General features: G+C 41.8%; 1 protein-coding gene and 1 long non-coding RNA gene across 11 annotated transcripts in view; one reads left to right on the top strand and one right to left on the bottom strand.

The window, feature by feature from the left end:
• ITPR1 (inositol 1,4,5-trisphosphate receptor type 1) overlaps positions 1-13,245 on the top strand; it is a 324,295-nt gene extending 311,050 nt beyond the window's left edge. For all 3 annotated transcript variants that reach the window (XM_081528188.1, XM_081528187.1, XM_081528186.1), the window contains 2 exons: positions 2,496-2,657; positions 11,903-13,245. In XM_081528188.1, the coding sequence (XP_081384314.1) occupies positions 2,496-2,657; positions 11,903-11,989 (249 nt within the window). In that variant the 3' untranslated portion in view covers positions 11,990-13,245. The remainder of the gene's footprint in view (positions 1-2,495; positions 2,658-11,902) is intronic.
• The window catches only part of LOC145520777 (uncharacterized), a 204,587-nt gene continuing 191,172 nt past the window's right edge, over positions 2,311-15,725 (bottom strand). For 3 of the 8 annotated variants that reach the window (XR_014064811.1, XR_014064813.1, XR_014064808.1), the window contains one exon: positions 11,746-13,985. This is a non-coding gene — a long non-coding RNA (uncharacterized LOC145520777). Of the gene's footprint in view, positions 2,637-5,910; positions 6,361-8,321; positions 9,016-10,222; positions 10,473-11,745; positions 13,986-15,725 lie in introns of those variants that run through there. The other 5 variants (XR_014064810.1, XR_014064815.1, XR_014064814.1 and 2 more) reach the window with 5 other exon arrangements.

Here is a 15,725-nt window from a genome sequence, read left to right as displayed (position 1 = left end):
GTCAAATGCTCTTCTGCCTACTGCTCTGTCTGTGGAGGGAAGGTGACGAGAACTATTGGAGGCTACTGTCAGGGCCCATGTGAAGGGAGTGTTGATCACGGCGTGTGGCACAGGCAGGGAGACAATGTCATATTCCTCCTCCCACAGGCATTCTAAACAGTTGAGATTCACCATGGAAGCATTAGTTCCCAGACCCCCAGGAAACAGTGGATTTACCATTCCTTGCGTCCACAAGTATTTATCAAGGGTCTGCTGTGTTTTAGTCGCTGTACTCAGGTGGTTCCTGGTCTCAGGATGCAGGCAGGCTAGAGACTCCCCACGTCTTAAACAAACGCTTTAAAGTAGATGGGACCCCTTGTGCCAGTGTGGTGCCTTCTTTGTGATACTATCAACTAGTTCTTGTTTGGCTTCTATATTGCTAGATCACATTATAGGTCAAGACATGGTTGTCTTGCTTTTTAATATTTAGACATGTGTTGTGGGATTTTGTTCTTGATTTTGAGTATGTTGATGCCTTGTGTTTTGTATGACAGGTTGGCAAAGTCCAGCCTGTGGGTCAAAGTGGGCCCTCCACCAGAATTTGTGAAGTTTTATTGGGAGACAGCTACCTCATTCACTTGTGCACTGTCTATGACTGTTTGGGGACTACATAGTGGATTCATTGTGACCACATTCCATGTGGTCCAGAAAGCCAAAGAGCCTATCAGAAAATACTAACCAGAAAAATTCTGCTGACCTCTCGTGTACACAAAGCACCAATAGCAAATTCTGCATGTGTGTGTCAGGGGGGATGGGGGGGGTGGTCATGATTTGTGTTAGAATGTTTATTAGAATTTATCCCGATGAGATCGGAATGGCCCAGATGAAACGTGATAGCACATGGATGTGGAAGGATAGGTTTTCCTCCCCTTACTTCCAGCTAATGAAGCTTCTCTGTGGTTCATTCCTACCTTTCTGTACAGCACTCACCTCTAAAGTGTACTTTTTAGGAGAAATAGGAGAAAAGCAGATGTAGGCAGAAAGAAGTGAGGTGGGAGGAAGAGTCTTGTCCATTCTGTTAACCAGCAGTGAGAAACGGTGTCTACAGGCATGAGCAACAGGTATTAAAAGAAAGGGTGGACCCCTAACTTATTTGCAATAATGTCTTTGTCACATTAAAATAACAAATATAAATCTTCTCCTTAATGTGTAAATGCAGACCCAATATTCTTGAAGTATATATCATGAAATCTACGCTGCTCTCTCTAGTTGAGTTGAACACATGTACATCATCACAAATTTCAGGTAACCCCTAAGAGTATCCTTTTGCTCCCTTCAGAGTATATATGTGTTTTAGTCCTAAAAGTCCAGTTCTCTTCAGATACAGGAGCATAGGGATATTCGTTTCTCTTTCAAGTTTGCAATTTGATTGCAATCACCAAGCATTGAATCTACCTGGCCTACCCTTCGGGTAATATTGATGAAGGGACCGAAATCTCATTTAGATTAAGGGACCAGTTTTGTGCTGGTAAATGTTTGGGAAAAGAGGGGGAACTGATTTGTCGTGTTTGCCACTTTGAATACTAACACCATGGCCGTTTCAAGTGACCCGTGTGATGTTACTGAAAGCAGAGTTGTCAAGAGTTATGCAGTAGGACCCTATTACAGTGTTTCCATCATACAGACATGATAGAGGTGAATAACCTCAAGAGCATGGATAGAAATAAAATGTGAGAAATGAAAAAAAAGAAAAAGAAAGGGTGGAGATGCTGAGGGGAGGAGACTGAATGGATCTTTCTTACAGCAACCGACAGCACAGGCTAGCCATTTCAGGCCTGGAGGAGCAGGAAGCAAGAGTTGAGGGGTGGCCTTCGTAAGTTCACAAAGAAGGCAACTGAACCCACTCTCCGTTTTCAGCCTCTTGACAGTTGTCTACCAAGAGCACACCCATACACGTAGCTGGTAAATCCCACAACACCCGGGATCTTAAAATCCACTTACTTCTAGAGTGTTTGTTTGCAAATGATTTTGGGGTTTAAGTTGGGGAAGATGTAAAGAATCCCTGAGGATGGATGGTGGTGAGGGTCGCACAGCAGAGTGAATGCTCTTAATGCCACTGAACTGTACACCTCAAAGTGATTAAAATGGTAAGTTGTATTGTGTATACGGGACCACAGTTTTAAGACTCAGATCTCATTAGCTCTGTAATTTGCAGAGGTCACAGGTGGAACGTCATTGTTAGCATTCGGAGTTGAGGAAATTTGTTTGGAAACCCACTTTGACCCATGTGTAATTTTACAGTGATTTCTTCTAGGAATTAAGAGAGTTTACTTATACTCAATTATAAAGATATTTACTGAATTTTTTTTTTTAAATACACAGTGCAGTACATTAGTTGTGTAGCAGGCAGAGACAGCCTGATGAACGATGCTGCCAAGACAGGATGGCATGGTAAGAGTGCCTCTGTGGTCTCTGCTGGTAGAAGTGACGCCCTCTTTTTTCCATCTGGGTTCTAGGAAAGAAACCTAGACTGGTTCCCCAGGATGAGAGCCATGTCCCTGGTCAGCAGTGATTCAGAAGGAGAACAGAATGAGCTGAGGAACCTGCAGGAGAAGCTGGAGTCCACCATGAAGCTTGTCACCAACCTCTCTGGACAGCTGTCAGAATTAAAGGATCAGGTAAAGAAAAGAACCCTACCTGGCTACACACATACACACACCACACTATGATACACACCAGATTTGGTGAGGGGGGAAAAAAACAGTAGTGCTCCTGTTACAATGCTGAAGTTTATCATCTGGACAGAAAAGGAAATGGGTGATAAGCCCATTCAGTCCATCGGTTTCCCCTCTCTTCCCCCCTCACTGCCCCTTTGACAGGATAAGCCTATGACACTACTTTCAGTGCTGCTCAGGACGAGGTTTTAATGTGAAAAACAAAACCAGAAAATGCAAACTACTTCAGTGAAGCACTGTCCAGAAAAACACAGTGGAAAACTGCCCTGTCTTCTTCACTGACAGAAGATGACAAGCTGTGTCTGGCTTTTCTTTTCTGCCCCTTAGATCTCTCAGCTCCTCTCCCCAGGTACTTACACTCAGCATCCAGGGGATAAACCCTAGTCCAGGAAGAGCACTATCCTCCCTGGCTGCCGTCGTCCAGGCAGTGAGGCCGGTGCTGGGAGGGGGGCAATGAGCACTCCGAACGCACCCCTGCCCTCACCAAGCTCAGCCGTCCACACACGTGCTGCTGCGTCCTGCTCCTTGTCCCTAAGATAAACACCTTGCCCCTGTAACTAAGCTAGGGGAAGGGGGCATTCTTTTTGCCCCCTCCTGGCCCCCTTAAAACAAGCACTCAGTCACCAGGTGATGACCTCCGTGCTTGGAGAACCTGCCCTCAGCCGCATTGATTGGGATCACCCTGCACACCGTGCTGAAAGCTTTTTAATCAGTTCCATACACGAGATTATACATTTTACACAGCAGTAGTTACCAGGCCAGGCTGGCCCGGAGGTAAGTGGTAAGTAAGGTAGACCCACAGCTGCTTGATTACTCTGGGGAACGTAACTAGTGAAGACTCTGCCTAGAGTAAACTCTTCTTGGAGGTGGTTTCCATGGCACTTTAAGCAGTCCTACTTTGCATTAGATGTTTCTTTGCCAACTAAATTATTCCAAACTGAGCCCCAAGATACTATCTGGCCTCAAATTTGTTTCTTTCACTTGTATTAAGGTGCAAATAAAAAGACTAATGAGAGGAGAAAGCCTTATTAAGGAAGGCTATTTATGGTGCTGAGCTGGGTAGCCCCCTAAAATGAGTAATAACCTGCATAAGTAAAACTTATAGGGAGATAACTAGTTTCCTTTGCTTATTGTTTTATTGAGTCTTTAACCCTGCTGTGAAACACTTGACAAATGGTCCCCGGGACTACACCGATGCACGAGTCTGTCTGCTGCGGCTGCTTGTGTAACCCCCCCAGAGGCGAGCTCTTTAACGCATGGACCGATGCTTGGGCTCCCTTCCTCTCCCTTAGAGCTGTGGCTATAAGAATCGCCATTAAATCAGGTGCTTTAAATTAGATGTCAAAAAATCGTAAGAGAAATCGATCTAATACAGACCTAAATAAAGGAAGCAATTAGCTCTCTATAGACACGTCTGAAGCTATTATTGGGAAGTCTGTGGTAGTAAATGCCATGCAAGCAGGCCTGGCCTGTCCTCTCAACACTAAGAATCTGGGGTGTTGAATTGCTCCCTGAGGGTGGTTCTGAAGCTGCTTCCATGATGCACACTTCGCAAAGCGGTGAACTTGGCCTAAGCAGTGAGTGGAGCTGAGCAATTCACCCAGAATCATAGGTGTGCGAGGCACCCAAGACCCCAGATGGCATCGGACCCAATTCCATCCTTTTGTTTGTTGAGGATACTAAGATACACAGCAGGCTGTGGGGAAATTTACCCAACTTTACCTGAAAACAGCAGGCAGGAGCTCCTGGTCTTGCAGGCTGGGCTTGAGTTTCCCTTGTTTTGTTTCCTCACTGTACCCTGTTTGCCTTTCATGGTTGACTGTTTCAATTCTTACTCATTTTTTTAAGAGTTCGAGTTTCAGAAGTCACATCATGTATCAATACTTAAACATTATGAAGGATACATTCATTGCCACGTTACATAACTGATCATCGAGACTTGGCATCAGGATTGTTTCTATGAAGCGAGACTTTTGGCTTGAACAAACTATGTAAAACTATGATTACATGTGAACTAAGGTTCATTAAGTGACATCAAAACTAGTGTGGGTTAAACTGCTTGGTTTCAGCTCTTTTTACGTTTTTCTTTTAAAGTGAGCCGTTGGAACCACCCTTCAGAAAACCTTCCCCTATGAATGAATTTGAAATTGAAGCACTTTTTCCTAGAAGATGTTATAGGCTAAAAAGAAATAGGAGGAAACCAGTAACTTATTCTAAAGTACCTTTACCAGGATTGATCTGCTTAGGTTTTAAGTAGTCCAGAATTACAGGAAAAACTCAGCATTGCTGCTTTTACTGGGGGAACTTGGTTCCTTCAGAAGGAAGTAGTCAATTCCTAATTAGTCAATTAGTTTCTTTTGACTTTGTAGCAAAGCTTTAAAGCATTTTTTGGAGAATCAACTTGTTGAAAAGATTCACATTTTGTTAATTTGGTGTATAACAATCCTAAAGATTTCTTAACCTTTTCTGCATAAAAAGTCATGCAGATAGGCAGAGAACTGCTGGTTCTTAAATGGTAATTGTGAGAATTCTTGCTCTCCAAAGGGAAAAAAGTTTTGAATTAAAAAATAAAAAGCCCACAAGTGATTAATGAACGAGAAACTCTGTGATAAGATATTTTTTAAACCAGCTATGAAAGAATACCATTCAGTAGTAACAGTGCTGGAAAATACAAAAATTGCTTCATCAGTTAGATATTTTTTCAGATCTTCTGGTCCAAAAAAGCAGCATAATGGAGCAAAGATAGTTGAATGTATTTGGCTTTAACCTTTATTGTTATTGACCTCTCTGGTGGTGGTTTTCTTCAAATACCAGTTTGAGAAGAAAAAGATCTTATCAAGGATACTAGTAAAAATCTGGTTACTGGCTTTTGTATTACTGTCAAGAACAGTTAACTAAAACTGCTATTCTAAGTGTTAGTTCATGATGCTGCTCATCTTCAAGTTTCCCCTTCCAAGAGATTCTGAATACAAATGTGATTCTAAAATGTTATGGAAAAACCCAAAAGAACTTTCCGGCCAATCCACTAGTTGTTAGGAATGCTAGCAGTGCTTGAAATTCTTATCATATTAACATGGTATATTGCTTGGCGTTTTTCATGCAAGAGGGTTATTATCTTGTTAACTACATAAAGAAGGAAGGGATAACATGATTAGAATAATTCCTCACAGTTGGAAAATGGGATAGTAAATCTTACCTGAAGGTCTGTGTTCCTTAGCCTGTGTTGGAATCACAGAGGAGGCTGCAGGTAACACCTGCCCTCTAGGATACTGTGATCTATCCAGAAAGCAGCAGACCTCTAACAACAGGATACAGCAGGAAAAGTACTACGGCCCATCCACCAGAACGAAGCCCGTCTCATGGGGCACATGGCGAAGTAGGCAGGCAGTCCCGCACGGGGCCTGAGCTCCTCCAGCTTGACGAGGAGGTGACACAGAGACGCAGCAGCGGGGAGCCCGGGAGGGGAGTCAGCATGAGCAACGGCATGAAAGTGCACGGCGTGCTCCAGCAAAGGCACTGTGCACCGGGCCCTTTCACTTGCTCTTCTGGCCACTGTTTACTAAGCACCTGTCTGCCAGGTGTGCAGCCCTAGGGACTGGGGTTACAAAGGTGAGCTGAGCCTATTCTCCTTCAAGGAACTAAGAGTCTGTAGTGGGAGACAAATAGGTAAACAAATTAGAATTCAACATGGTAAGTATGTAACAGAGATTTGCAAGTTTGCTCTGGGAGTAAAGAAAAAGGCAGCACTTCATTCTGCCTGACCTGAGGGAGAGGATCTGAGTCACTGCCATGGAAACCTCTCAGAGATGGTCTTGAAGGAGCGTGAGAGACAGACTGTCGGGGGAACTCGAGAGGACCAGTACACCGGGGACCAAGAATGTGACTGACTGTATGTTTACAGTGAGTCAGTTTACCTGCCTTTGAGAGAGGCTTCAGCTGTACTTTTCAGTATTTTAGGTGCATCCTCAGGAACATGACTGATTTTATAGGACCGTAAAGATCAGTTAGATCAAAGCTAGTGGAGGTGATGGAATTCCAGTTGAGCTATTTCAAATCCTGAAAGATGATGCTGTGAAAGTGCTGCACTCGATATGCCAGCAAGTTTGGAAAACTCAGCAGTGGCCACAGGACTGGAAAAGGTCAGTTTTCATTCCAATCCCAAAGAAAGGCAATGCCAAAGAATGCTCAAACTACCACACAATTGCACTCATGTCACACACTAGTAAAGTAATGCTCAAAATTCTCCAAGCCAGGCTTCAGCAATACGTGAACCGTGAACTTCCAGATGTTCAAGCTGGTTTTAGAAAAGGCAGAGGAACCAGAGATCAAATTGCCAACATCCGATGGATCATTGAAAAAGCAAGAGAGTACCAGAAAAACATCTATTTCTGCTTTATTGACTATGCCAAAGCCTTTGACTGTGTGGATCACAGTCAAATAAACTGTGGAAAATTCTGAAAGAGATGGGAATACCAGACCATCTGACCTGTCTCTTGAGAAACCTGTATGCAGGTCAGGAAGCAGCAGTTAGAAATGGACATGGAACAACAGACTGGTTCCAAATAGGAAAAGGAGTACGTCAAGGCTGTATATTGTCACCCTGCTTATTTAACTTATATGCAGAGTACATCATGAGAAACACTGGGCTGGAGGAAGCACAATCTGGAATTAAGATTGCTGGAACAAATATCAAAAACCTCAGATATGCAGATGACACCACCCTTCTGGCAGAAAGTGAAGAACTACTAAAGAGCCTCTTGATGAAAGTGAAAGAGGAGAGTGAAAATGTTCGTTTAAAGCTCAACATTCAGAAAACTAAGATCATGGCATCTGGTCCCATCAATTCATGGCAAATAGATGGAGAAACAGTGGAAATTGTGGGTGACTATATTTTTGGGGTCTCCAAAATCACTGCAGATGGTGACTGCAGCCATGAAGTTAAAAGACGCTTACTCCTTGGAAGAAAAGCTATGACCAACCTAGACAGCATATTTAAAAGCAGAGACATTACTTTGCCAACAAATGTCCCTCTAGTCAAGGCTATGGTTTTTCCAGTGGTCATGTATGGATGTGAGAGTTGGACGGTGAAGAAAGCTGAGCGCCGAGGAATCAATGCTTTTGAACTGTGATGTTGGAGAAGACTCTTGAGAGTCCCTTGGACTGCAAGGAGATCCAACCAGTCCATCCTAAAAGAGATCAGTCCTGAGTGTTCATTGGAAGGACTGATGTTGGTGATGTTGAAGCTGAAACTCCAATACTTTGGCCACCTGATGCAAAGAGCTGACTCATTTGAAAAAACCCTGATGCTGGGAAAGATTGAAGGCAGGAGGAGAAGGGGATGACAGAGGATGAGGTGGTTGGATGGCATCACCGACTCAATAGACATGAGTTTAAGTAAACTCCAGGAGCTGGTGATGGACAGGGAGGCCTGGCGTGCTGCGGTCTATGGGGTTGCAAAGAGTCGGACACGACTGAGCGATTGAACTGAACTGAAAGATCAGTTGTGGTGACTGGAGTTTCCAGGCTGCTTAGAATCTGAGTAGCCACGGCCTTACTGTGACAGGAAGGTAGGCTGCAGCTTTCATGTGCTGTGGATGAACTTTCTCTGCAGTGTGGGCCCTTAATCGTTTATACTGGTACAGCAGATTTTGCCCATTTGTAGTCAACACTATTTTCATGAAAAATCTTTTAGACATTTGGTTGCTTCTGACCTGTAAAGCTACCATATCATTTGCTTTCTGTTCAGACTGAGTCAAAAAGAAAGCATACAGAAATTCAAGGTAGTCTTTATATAGTTTATGAAGAACATTGCTTCAAATGTTCATCCTTAGCAAAATGTGGATTTTGAGGGTTTTTCAATGTATCTACTACAAATGGGACATTTTGCACTAATCAAAATAGATTTTTCAGTATTAAAATGTTGAGTTGTTACCTTAGATCTCAATCTGATGGATATTTTTATCCAGTCAGTTTTGTTTCAAATGTGCAGAGAGAATGTGCTAAGGATAGACTTTGTTTTGATATGGCTAAGAGTAACAGATAATAATGATGCCTTAAATAAGATACATATCGTGTACGTGAATCTATTTAGACAGACAGGTAAGTAGGTTGAATTGAGCTAATAAGGCCAGGAATTATATGAGAATGTATACCAAGGGACCAGGGAAACTTACCTGGTCAGCAGTGTTGAAGTTGGTTTCTTACAGGCCAGATTTAGTCCCAAGGTGGGATCTGTTTCACTGACTCTCTCAGAAATAGGCAAAGATCAACAGGAGAGTTACATTTTCATGTACTTGAATACCTTGAAAAAGAAAATTCAAGTATATGAACTACGTGGTTTTCTTTCATTACTGTTCCCATATAATTATCACTGGATGAGGACCGTGTCGAAAGGGCGAAATACTTAAGCAGCTGCCCCTGGTACTTTAACACTGATTACTCACTTAGATGACAGCCATTCTGTCTACAAGGTCATGGTTGATCAAAACAGAATTCAGGCAGTCAGATTTGTGTGCCGACCATGTACTCAACTGCAGAGAATCATCCCTGAGATCTCATTTTGAGAAAATATACCCAAAGTACTTTTTAAGTATTCAAGTATATGAAAATGTAACTTTTCTAAGGATCTTGGCCTATTTCTGAGACAGAGAAATGCTCTTCTAGAGCAGCAGTGTGGTCCTAGATCCACAGCGTTAACACTGCCTTGGAACCTGTTAGCAATGCAGATTCACTGACCCTACCCTGAGCCTCCCCAGTGGAAATTCTGTGGGCCCTTTGATCTGTGTTGTTAACGAGCCTTTGAGGTGCTTCTGGTACATGCCAAAGTTTAAGAACTGTTATTCTAGGGAAATAGGAAACAAAATTAAGTATGTGCTGAAAGTGAAAGTGTTAGTCGCTCCGTCACGTCTGACTCTTTGCCACCCCCCGGACTGTAGCCCGTCAGGCTCCTCTGCCCATGGAATTCTCCAGGCAAGAGTACTGGAGTGGGTTGCCATTTCCTTCTCCAGGGGATCTTTCTGACCCAGGGATGGAACCTCGGTCTCCTGCATTGCAGACGAATTCTTTACTGTCTGAGCCACCAAGGAAGAAGCCCCAGGGAAGTATGTGCTAGGTTCTTGAAATTACCAGGCACAACCTCTGCTTGAACAAAAGTTCTGGCCACTCACTTCAGTAGGGAGCTTCAAGGTCAGGGACTGAGGGACGGTGATGCGATAGTTATTTTAGGAAGGCCAACCTGGAGAATGAGAGTCGGACCACCACTGAGGTATCAGGTGATACCTACAGAAGAGGGAGGGAAGATGTGCCACTGGTTGGCTCATTTGCTATAACGAACGCAGTTTTCGAAGCTTTCGAGAGAATAACTGAATAGCCAATAGATTGAAGTGTCACAGGAAGCTGATTGGACACGCAGGCATGAGGCTACACAACATACAGAGACGATCTCAAATGTAAGTAGAAAGTTATAGAAGAATTTCAGGAAAGACTTCAGTGGCCAACTGTAACCGTGGAAAAATCTCAGCATCTTTAAATGAGAGCTTTGAGTACCCATCAGTACGAGTAGAGCCCACCAAGATTCCTAGATCATTGAGAATGCGACTTCTGTTGGAGTCCTTCTCAAGGCTGCCTGCCAGGGGACTAGTTTGGGGGTGAAAGTCTGGGCTGTGTATGTGAAGTATCAGGCAGTGAGATGACTGACTGCATCACCATCTAGTTGTCAGTTTCTTCCATGAGTCACAGGAGGCTCTCCTGCAGCTGAATCTGTGAAGTATAGTAGAGGATTGTGACACCTCCTTTAAAGATTTGTCATCATCTAAGGAAACTTTCAAGGCTAGCAGAATACCCCTAATTCAACTCTTCATAAGAGGCTTTGTAAAAAGTTACCTTTTGGAAATACTCACTCCTTGTAAATCTTCTCTCCTAAAATACAACTGAAGGCATTTCATAGGAGTCTCAACATAGTATTTTGATATGAAAGGAAAACTGCTGTTTCAAATAAGGCAAAATAACTACTTTAAAATTGAACCGAGGTAACTAATTCTCATTTTACTTCCTCTTGGGGTATTTTGTACCAAAAATTAGTCCAGGTGAAAACTGAGATTTAAGCATCTACAATGTGACAGACACTATTAGAAAATGTACATACATCCTCTTTATGAGGTCGGAATTATTACCCTCATTATATGAATGAAGAAACAGACTTTGAAAAGCTACAACAACATAAAACCTTATGGAAATAGGTCTGATTTCAGTGCCCACATTTTTTATATTAATACTACTAAACCCTAATTCCTTTCTGACTTTAGGAAGCCAAAAATCTAGAAGCAGGATCTAAGACAACTTAGAGATAACAATTTTATCCGATATTTCATATAGCTTTTTTACCTTAATTGACCTAAATGCCCAGCATCAAATCCAGAGTTGAGATAACTGGGTTAAGAAAAATGTAAATACAGGGAGTTAATTACGCCCTGAAATAGGCAGAACTGAGCTAGATACCTGTCAATATGAGCACTGGTTTAGTTCAGCAGCCAAATAAAAGGTCCCAACTTCTTGTTTGCAGTTTCAAAAGCACGGTTTCATTTGAGCAGCCTTAAGAAATGGTCTTTCCTGACCTTAGGGTGTGTAGGGGGTGAGGACTGGTCACCACTGAGTGCCAGGCCATGATTTATGTTATTCAGTCACCCTGGACCTGAGGTATAAAGATATTCTCATCTCCCTAGAAACGCTATGTTATTTTTTTTTTCCTCTCAAAACTATCCAAGAACAATTGGAGAATAACCGAGACACCCTGAAGACAATGGACTTAATCTCTCTGAAACGTAGAGCTCTGAACACATGACACGGTTTCTTCAGTGTTTAGTGTGTCACAACTCTCCTGCAAAGCTATTATTTGCACGTAGATTTGGGAAACAAGAATCTTGTGCCTTAACTGCTTTTTGTTCCTTTATGAAACAAGTAGCAAGCAGAATTTCTGAATGTCACATTGCATGACTAGGGCACAGAATTCCCCATTCTGCCCAGGTACATGTCCTTTTTGAAGTTGTGTGTTTGATATACTAATGGTATGCTATTTGTAGAAAGTGGGTTTCAGTATAAACCATAACCACAGAGGTAGGTCTATGGTTGAGTATATGATTTGACGTACAGGAAGTGTCTGGGTCTAATGATGAAACTTTTTAACTTTCCAGATGACAGAACAAAGGAAGCAGAAACAAAGAATTGGTCTTCTAGGACATCCTCCTCACATGAATGTCAACCCACAGCAACCAGCATAAGCAAATGAACTAAAGGCATCGTATTTACCTTTTTAAATTATTTTTAGTGTGGGTCTGGCTAATTAGTTCTGATTCACCCACAGAGGTTACATTTATGCTTAGTATATTTGTAAATACTCAGTTTTATACTGTATGTATATGATTGCTACTCTCCAGGTTTGGATGTATGTATTGTAATTAGAATTGTTGGCAAGGTGAAATTTCATTTGTGCCAAAAAAGTATTTAAAATGCCTTTTTGGGAAGGACTAAAGAAAGCACCTGACTTGCACTTGAACCACATTATAGATTTAAAAGTATATGACATGTATTTTGTATTTAAATCTAGACTACCCAGTATTTATGTTTTTTATAAAACTGTGCAATACCAATTATGCAATCACCATAAATTTGTAACTCCTGTGTATCCTAAGGGGAGTGCACATCTTTGAAGCTGGTGTGTTAATAGTATGTAACAAATGGTTAAATGCTGCTGCTGCCGGAATCACATGACTAGTGAGTATCAGGCCCCCCGGCGTCCTGTACCATGTGATTATCCCGTGGCGATCGCGCTTCTCATCGCTGGCGGCACCAGTGCCGCCGTTTCCTAGTGACAGTGCTCCAAGCCTCAGAACTGTCAGGTCAGCATTCATTTTAAGAAAAGCACCTCTAGTTTCAAATGATACTTTTAGGCTTCTGAATTGATCATTTAAACTATGTCTTTTAAGTAAGAGAGCTAAATTAGAGGCTCAGACTTTAGTTTGCCAAGTTAATGAATTTTTTAAAGGGAAATTTCTAAGCCACGTTTGGGGTAAATGCATACTGCTAGCCCATCAATGTCATCTCCAAGGTGAATTTTGGTGTCACGTTATAAAGAAATGAATAATTGATGGTCTCTAGATGATCTAGTCCAAACAGAGTTGATTTTTTTCTTCATCAGAACCAACATACTACAGTAGCTAAGAAGTATTAAACTATAGCCCTCCATATAGAGATGAAATATGATCTATCCCATTAGAACTCATAGTTTGAACACTGACATGTTATTCTTGTGAACAAGCCACATTTTTTTTCTTTGTCACATGATTTCTTTGCTTGATGGATGAAAAGTATGAGAGGAAACTTTTATATCTGTTGCCTAGTTTTGTACATGGATCTCATTTTACACGAGATTCTCTCTACCAAAAAAAAGTTTAAAAATGTATTGAAAGCAGAGTTCTGAAATGCGTAAAGTTTGTAAATGCATATATAAATATTTAATAAATGATGCAGAATAAAATACTGTGACTGAGTGATGGCTTTCATTTAGACATTTCTTTACGTCATCACAGCTATTCCAATTATAGATTTTCTTAACAACAATACAGTATACTAATGCATATATATGGAATTTGAAAGATGGTAACGATAACCCTATATGCGAGACAGAATAAGAGACACAGATGCATAGAACAGTCTTATGGACTCTGAGGGAGAAGGTGAGGGTGGGACGTTCTGGGAGAATAGCATTGAAACATGTATATTATCATATGTGAAACAGAACACCATTCCATGTTCGATGCATGAGACAAGGGCTCAGGGCCGGGGCAATGGGATGACCCAGAGGGATGGGATGGGGAGGGAGGTGGGTGGGGGGTCCAGGAAGGGGAACACATGTAAACCCATGGCTGATTCATGTCAATGTATGGCAAAAACTATTACAATATTGTAAAGTAATTAGCCCCCAACTAAAATAAATAAATTTATTAAAAAAAAAAAGATTTTCTTTAGGACCAACCTAAAAGTATAAATGGTTTACTTACCAGGTTGATTGTGAAAGTGCTTACCTGAGGAATGAGAACTCTTGAGAGCTCCTGAACAAATCCAGGGGACGGTTTAGTTCAGTGGTTAGTTAGTTCTTCTCGATGGGTGACTGCCAAACAGACTGTCATGGGTAACGCGGGCACACGTGGTTGAGTCCAGAATGCCGGTTCAGGCTCCCGCTCCTGCACTTTCCCTGGGGGACCTGGAACTTGTCATCTGCAACGCAAAGAAGCACCGAGCAGTGAAGTCAGCTTTCCTTCAATGGTCAGAGTTCTTCGTGACAGCTGGAAATGTTTGACAAATCTAACTCATCTATCCAAAGGCAGAGAAAGCTGTCCCCTCCTTAGAGCACTGCCTGCCCTGGTTGCTCTTGTAACGCTGATTTTCTCTGTGCTTTGCTAAATAAGAATAATTACCATCCAATGTCAGAAACTAGGTTGGGATTAAACTCCACTTAAATGACTAGCTTCAAAACCAATGCTTCTACGTTATAAATTTGGTAACTTAAAAAACTAGTGAATCATTTTCCAGTCAATACAGCGTATCTCCATAGAATTTTTCCATAATAAAACCAATCCAAGATAGATACATACTTGTATCTATGAACAAATCACCAGCACTCCATGCCAACCCCCCGACGTGAGCCCCAGCCCACGAAGACTTGCTCCCCTTGGCTCTCCCTTTGATCTCCCGAGCTGCCCAGCCTGGCGAGGCAGTGTGTGTGGTTTGTCTCCCAGTCCCTGTCCCGTCTCATTCACTGCCAAGTTCTGCTTTGACATGTTCAGGTGGCACCTTTTACAGGTTTGTCATGTTTCATTTGATTCCTGTCACTTAAGATACAGATCTTCATTCGGTTCACCAGCTTCAGCAGAAAATAAATGGAATTCTTCTCCACCCCACATGCAGTAGATTCTACCAGTGGAGTTTGGGTGTGAACACAAAGCTGGTACTACTGAAACAAAATTTGAAATGATAGCTCCCGTGGCCTTTGATGTATAATTGTGATTTCACCTTTCTCCAGACAGTGCTTTTTCAACACTTCTATTTCAAGGTCCAAGTTGCCTTTCAAGTTACTCAGTAGCATGGAAACTTACATTGCCATATGTAAAAGAGCCGATGGGAATTTGCTGTATGACTCAGGGAAATCAAACAGGGGCTCTGTGACATCTAGAGGGGTGGGATGGGGAGGGAGATGGGAGGGAGGTTCAAAAGGGAGGCGATACATGTGTACCAATGGCTGATTCATGTTGAGGTTTGACAGAAAACAACAAAATTCTGTAAAGCAATTATCCTTCAATTAAAAAATAAAAAGTTAACTCAGGTGAAGAATCAGTGCTAATGGACTAACAAATGTTATAGCATAGTGCTCACAAGCAGGACAATCTTTTTGGCTCTGATGATTTAATTTTAAAAGTTTGCTGTAGCACCAACTGAGATGTCAAGATTTTGCCAATTTCCTTAACTAAACCATTTGTTATGTCAAAGGGTCTGGGAAACTCCATTCCACTTTTCTAATGTTTATATTATCTTTCCCATTTCTACTTACATCCCTAAAATTCTGTAGTGATAAACTTTGTTTCCTCCTACAAATAAAGCTTCCATTCTTCTGAGTCCTAAAGCTTTACTTGATATTCTACCTTGTACAACTGTTCTTAGAACTGTGTGTCTCTACTCCTCACACACACATACAAAATACAACTCTTTATTTTGTTTTTAAAAAATATGATTCAACTTACCTGTTTTTCTTCATTTGGTTCTACTTTCTGAAAACGAATTGCTTGATTTTGCGCTTGTAAAAACTGCTCTTTCACCCTGTTTAAACATTTCCTAACGTAAATTATAAAGCAAGCAAACTATATTTGTGGGAGCTAAAGCACCTAAAGCAACACTGTCTTTGCAGTAGCAACCTAAGCACAGTGTTACTTATGTGCTAATGGGAAATGACCAAGTTCTTCA

This window comes from Giraffa tippelskirchi, chromosome 9 (genome assembly GCF_054371585.1).
Source record: "Giraffa tippelskirchi isolate mGirTip1 chromosome 9, T2T-mGirTip1v1.2.pri, whole genome shotgun sequence".
Classification (NCBI taxonomy): domain Eukaryota; kingdom Metazoa; phylum Chordata; class Mammalia; order Artiodactyla; family Giraffidae; genus Giraffa; species Giraffa tippelskirchi.
The sequence above is the reverse complement of the archived record's forward strand: the minus strand, read 5'-3'. Positions and strand labels throughout refer to the sequence as shown.